General features: G+C 46.7%; 1 protein-coding gene across 1 annotated transcript; it reads left to right on the top strand.

Annotated features, from left to right (window-relative positions):
• The first annotated feature begins 287 nt into the window (after positions 1-287).
• Positions 288-3,928, top strand: LOC136540534 (probable flavin-containing monooxygenase 1). Its single transcript, XM_066532536.1, has 5 exons — positions 288-922; positions 1,016-1,256; positions 2,333-2,514; positions 2,702-3,054; positions 3,151-3,928. Exons 1-5 carry the CDS (start codon positions 440-442, stop codon positions 3,488-3,490), a joined length of 1,599 nt encoding a protein of 532 aa, XP_066388633.1. The 5' UTR covers positions 288-439; the 3' UTR covers positions 3,491-3,928.
• Positions 3,929-6,049: the final 2,121 nt, after the last annotated feature.

Raw genomic sequence — 6,049 nt, 5'->3', positions numbered from 1 at the left:
ATAAGCTTCTTCAATCAAGTTAAAAATTGTTCATGTCAGGGAAAAGAGTTTATCTAAGCCCACACACCATCCCCAGTAGCACATGCCCTCGAGTGATGCCTTGTGTTGTGTGTACTACATTTTTGTTTGTTCATGTGATTTTTCTTTGCAGTGTTTCCCTCCATTTTCTGTGACACGCAGCGGAAGCTCACATGCTGGCGGGCGCTAGCTGGCAGAGTCGGGCCCTATAAATACGCCCCGCTACGCACATTCTTTCACAAAGCCATTAGCAAGCTTACATACAGAGCCCTAGCAAGCAGCAGCTACGTTGCTAGCGCTCTGTCTCGCTCGCTCGTTCTTGGCCTCCGATCCTACGCCTACGCCGTCGTCGAAGCACTAGTGCTGCACATCCCGCTCGATCGCATCGCATCCCATAATCATCGAGCAAGCAAGCACCGTCATGGCGGCGCAGCAGCAGCAGCAGGAGCAGGCACGGAGCACAAGGCAGGCCGTGCCGGCGCGGTCGAGGGTGGCGATCATCGGCGGCGGCATCAGCGGCCTCGCGGCGGCGAAGCAGCTGGCGGCGCACGACCCCGTGGTGTTCGAGGCGACGGCGTCCATCGGCGGGGTGTGGAAGCACTGCGTGTACCGGTCGACCCGGCTGCAGACGCCCCGCCCCGACTACGAGTTCTCCGACTACTCGTGGCGCAACCGCGACGACCCCACGTTCCCGACGCACGCCGAGATCATCGAGTACCTGGAGGGCTACGCCGACACCTTCGGCCTGTGGCGCTACATCATGCTCGGCGCCAAGGTGGTCGACATCAAGTTCCTCGGCGGCGGCGGCGGGTTCACGGAGCTCTGGAGCGGCACCGGCGAGCCGCTCCAGGGCAAGCCCATGTGGGAGGTCGGCGTCGCCACCGCCGGCTCTGACACCGTTCAGGTACGCACACAATTCGCTTTGTTCACCGGCTTCTCCGTTCGATCTCTGTTGTTCTCGACTAACAATTCTGCGTGCACGGACTTTGTTACACAGTACTACCAGTTCGAGTTCGTGGTGATGTGCGCGGGCAAGTACGGCGACGTGCCGCGGATGCCGGTGTTCCCGCCGGGCAAGGGGCCGGAGGTGTTCCGGGGGCAGGTGATGCACTCCCTGGACTACTGCAAGCTCAGCGAGGAGGAGACGGTGGAGCTGATGAGGGGGAAGAAGGTGGTGGTCGTCGGGTACAAGAAGAGCGCCATCGATCTAGCGCTTGAATGCGCCCAGGCCAACCAAGGTATACATGCGTCGTAAATACGCTACTACTACAACGTACTGAACTGCACATCTATCGATCAGTAGTGTACTTGCACCGCAAAGTTCGTAATTTCAGCGAACAAACCCGCGTATTACATGCAAATTTGCTACAGAGGGATAATTCTAATAATCGATTAAGAACTTGCTTTTGAATCAATCGTACAATTAGAGACTATGCATGCAGTAATCAACCACAAGTGGTAATCACACAGCAACTTGTGGTTAGTCCTACAGCGTGACTAGCATGCACAGAGCTAAATACTACTTCTGTTCATCATCAACTGGCCGGCATGCAGCACGACGTCATATACAAAATCTAAAAAAAAACAAATTGATGAACGAGTAAGACCGTATGTCGGCTGTACTTGGGCGTGTCGCTCGTTGTGACAGCAACATGTGGGTGTGGGCAGGCAGGGCAACGAATTGGGAGACCCAATCGTAGCTAGTCCCAGAAAAGGTCACTCTTGTCTTGATCCGTCGTACACTCCATCTAGACTCCTACTACTAGTACAGGTTCAAAGTACACTGAACGCAACACGTACGCACCTTTTGACTTTTCGCCTCCCCGCTCGGATCTGTCTGTCAGTCTATGCACTTTAGGCCTCTTTGGTTTTTAGGTGCGCTTCTAAAATTTCTGTCACGTCAAATGTTTAGATATATATATGAAGTATTAAATATAGATTAATTATAAAATTAGTTATACAATTTGCGACTAATTTATGAGACGAATCTTTTAAGTCTAATTAATCCATGACTTGACAACGTGGTGCTACACTAACATGTGCTAATGACATATTAATTAGGCTTAAGAAATCGTTTTGCAAATTAGCCACCATCTATATAATTGATTTTATAATTAATCTATATTTAATGTTCTTTATTAAACACCCCTTACTATACCACACACGTACTGCCTACCACTTGCTTCATCATGATTTCTAACAGTACTTTGACTGTGTGCAATCGCGGCTACTATATGATTTGATTTGACTCTGCGTTGGTTTTGTGGTCGTTTAATTTGCACCGCCACCTTGTGCGTGCGTGCAAATGCTGCAGGTGCGGAGGGAGGCGAGGCTTGCACCATGCTGGTGAGGACCCTTCACTGGGTGGTGCCGTCCTACTCCATCTGGGGCCTGCCCTTCTTCCTCTTCTACTCCACCCGCCTGGCGCAGTTCCTGTACGAGCGCCCCAACCAGGGCCTCCTCCGCTCCGTGCTCTGCACACTCATGAAACCACTGGTATGTACATGCATGTGAACATCGATCTCAGAATTACTAATGAACATGTGTGCATGCTAGAGACACGACCGTACACGTACATACTATTAGCTCGTAGCTAGCAGCTTGTCACCATCATTAATTTGTTTTCTTTGTCGCACGAAGAATATAATTAATTAATTGTGTGAGCTGCATTGCATGCATGCAGAGAGCGGGAGTGTCCAAGTTCATCGAGTCCTACCTGGCGTGGAAGCTCCCGCTGGACAAGTACGGCCTCCGCCCGGACCACCCCTTCGTGGAGGACTACGCCAGCTGCCAGATGGCCATCCTCCCCGACGGCTTCTTCGACATGGCGGACCGGGACATGATCCGCTTCAAGAGGGCCTCCGGCGGCTGGTGCTTCTCCCGCAACGGCGTCCTCCTCGACGACGGCACCGAGGTGGAGGCCGACCTCGTCTTCCTCGCCACCGGATTCGAGGGCAAGGACAAGGTCCGCGCCGTCCTGCCGGAACCCTTCCGCGGCCTCGTCGTCGACAGGTCCGGCATGATGCCGCTCTACCGGTACGTAGGGTTCATGCATGACTGATGCTGCTGCGCAGCAACCGTGAAACTAATTAAATGGCATTGCCTGATCTCGCATGCATCTCCTCATTGCAGCGGCACCATCCACCCTCTGATCCCGAACATGGCGTTCGTGGGATACGTGGAGAGCGTGTCCAACCTGCACACGTCGGAGCTGCGCTGCCGCTGGCTGGCGGGGCTGCTCGGCGGCCGGTTCGCGTTGCCCAGCGTGGAGGATATGGTGCGGCACGTCGACGGCGAGGCGGAGGCCATGCGCCGCACCACGCGCTTCTACCGCCGCCACTGCATCTCCACCTACAGCATCCACGACAGCGACGCCATGTGCGCTGACCTCGGCTCCAGGGTTCTCCGCAAGGGCAACTGGCTCGCCGAGCTCTTCGCGCCCTACAACAACCAGGACTACAAGGAAGACTGATCGAATTAATCCACCACTGCCACAAATTCATTCAACCCAACACTCTTTAATGTGTGTGTGTGTGTGTGTGTGTGTGTACACGTGTGCGTAGCAAAATAATGATTCAAGATTCGTTATTGGTTTATATATATATACTAGTAGTATGTGAAGAAGTTAAGGACTACTATAGCTAAATAATGATCTGGAGAAGATTAATTAGTAGGTCATGGGAGTTTGGTAGAGGACCTGATGTAGACTTTGATGGTGGTCTCGCTCGTTCGTCTCGACCGCGACCGCGACCGCGACCGCCACCGCGAGATGTCCGGCCGGGGAAATATACCAGCAGCAGCCTGGACCATGTGGAGCAAGGTAGTTAGTGCTTCTTGTACACCAAAGGAGTTGACGACTGCAACTGAATTTCATTCATGTCATGTCCCTGTAATTCATTTTTTCTTGTAACGTATCAATAAATGGAGTATATGCGTATGTATATGTACACGCAATAGATTATTCCTATTTGGCATGTGCCTGGCTCAAATGCTCTGATGTCTGTAGATTGTGATCATTGTCTTACTCTCTCTGTTTTCAAGTACTATATATGTGCGTGTGAATCCTAATTAAGACCATGCCACAAGTCTGCGCATATGGTTTATAAATTAAAATTTTATAATTATTGCCACTAAGGCTGTAAGCATCGGATGATGCCCAGGTCAGATCTAACTATTCCATTCTCTAAAATAATAAAAAATGTATCCGCACTAATATAAATGAAGCAAACTTGACAAACACTACTAATATTGATAAATGATACTACCTCAACAAGAAAGGGGTGATTTTGATATTATTGCTGTTGTTGTTTTCCTTCTCACACCCACCCCACCCACCCACCTATATTCATATCTTTCTATGTAGACCTTCACACATTGCATTTGAACATTTCTTATATTTGGAAATTAGTGAAACTTTTGATCAATGTTTTCCTAAACGGTAAACGGTCTTTACACGGTCGCTCTTTGTTTAGCGTTTAGGCTGTTTACACCGTGTTTAAATGAAGTTAAACGGTCTAAACGGTTTTGTACTTTAAAAAATACATATAATTATATATGTGCATGTAAAAAATCAAGTATTCTAGCATTTATACATATGTATCCGAGTAAAAATCAATTATTTTGGTATGTATATATATTTATGCATGTGAAAAGAACCAAATATAGATATTTATGCATGTAACATATCAAGTGTACACATTTATAAATATAATAAACTTAAGTATACAAATTTATCCATACAAAACTGAACTAGATTTACCTCGTGTTCGCCTAAACAGTCGTTTAAATAGTTGTTTAGCCCGTTTAATACGGTTTATCTCCGTTCCGTTTAAACCGTTTTTTTTTACCATTTAAATGGTCAACCGTTTAATTTCCGTTTACCCCCTAAACAAAACAGTTTACCACCATTTACCATTTAGTGGCCATTTAGGCGAACACAGCTTTTAATTAGCAGCCTACTAGTAGCGCCACGCCCCCCCCCCCCACCCCCACCACACACACACCATCCCCTTCGCCGACTTCCTAAAAAACTAGGTTAGAATAATCACATTTAAACTGTGCCCATTTAAATGGGCATGTAAAATGTGATCTTGACCCAACGATGAGCGAACTTTTTAAATGGGCATGTAAAATGTGATCTTGACCAAAAAAAATTGTGCATGGAGGGAAAAAAGGGGAGAAATCAACCTTATGGGTTCCTGTGACAAGCCAACACAGCAATGTTCGGCCATGTTCGCTTTGCTGAAAAGCCATGGCTAAAAGTACTGTTCGTTGATTCGTTGTGAGAGAAAAACATTGTTATTTCGTTGAAATAGTACGGCTCATGAGACAAGCGAATATGGTTCTCCATACACATCAAACAAATACACGGTTTCCCACAAGCTAACCAAAGTCAATGGCTCCAAAACACAAATGGTATCTAAAATATGATGAAGCCAAGTCAAAACGGTCAAAGTATTCTATACTAACGAGTAACGAAGTACAGTCCCGTTAGCAACGACACTACTATAGCACTTAACTAAGAGTTGACCTTCTTCGTGTATACGTTAAGTATAGAATACCGTTGATTACTATATATTTACATTATCGCATATAAGCAAATACTAGCTCTTCTAGTAGGCTAGTAGCTAGCTAAACAGCTATATATAGAATGTTGTAGTCCCCGTTTCAAGTAGGCATCAAGCATCATAGTGTAATAAAAAAAAGTCGTAGCGTCACAAAATTAAAATTAAAGTCAGCTGCTTAGTTACATTAGTGCTAATTGACTAAGGATTATGGTAATTCTGGATTCTGGATTATGATAATCTAGATTATTTGGATTCCAAGATTGTAGAGATAGATTATTGTTAGTTGAAGTACAAATAAATGACCTATAATCTGAAAAACAGGTTTTGAGACGGACTATATAGGATTATAATAATCCGGTGGTCTAACAAATAATCTGGGGTATTTGGATCACATTTAGCTTATTTTATCTGACTACTATATTTTAGTTGGAATCTAAAACACCCCCCTTAGACTGATGTATTTT

The sequence above is a fragment of the Miscanthus floridulus genome, chromosome 2 (assembly GCF_019320115.1).
Source record: "Miscanthus floridulus cultivar M001 chromosome 2, ASM1932011v1, whole genome shotgun sequence".
Lineage (NCBI taxonomy): Eukaryota > Viridiplantae > Streptophyta > Magnoliopsida > Poales > Poaceae > Miscanthus > Miscanthus floridulus.
Note: the sequence above shows the minus strand (reverse complement) of the source record. Positions and strands in the feature narration are given on the sequence as shown.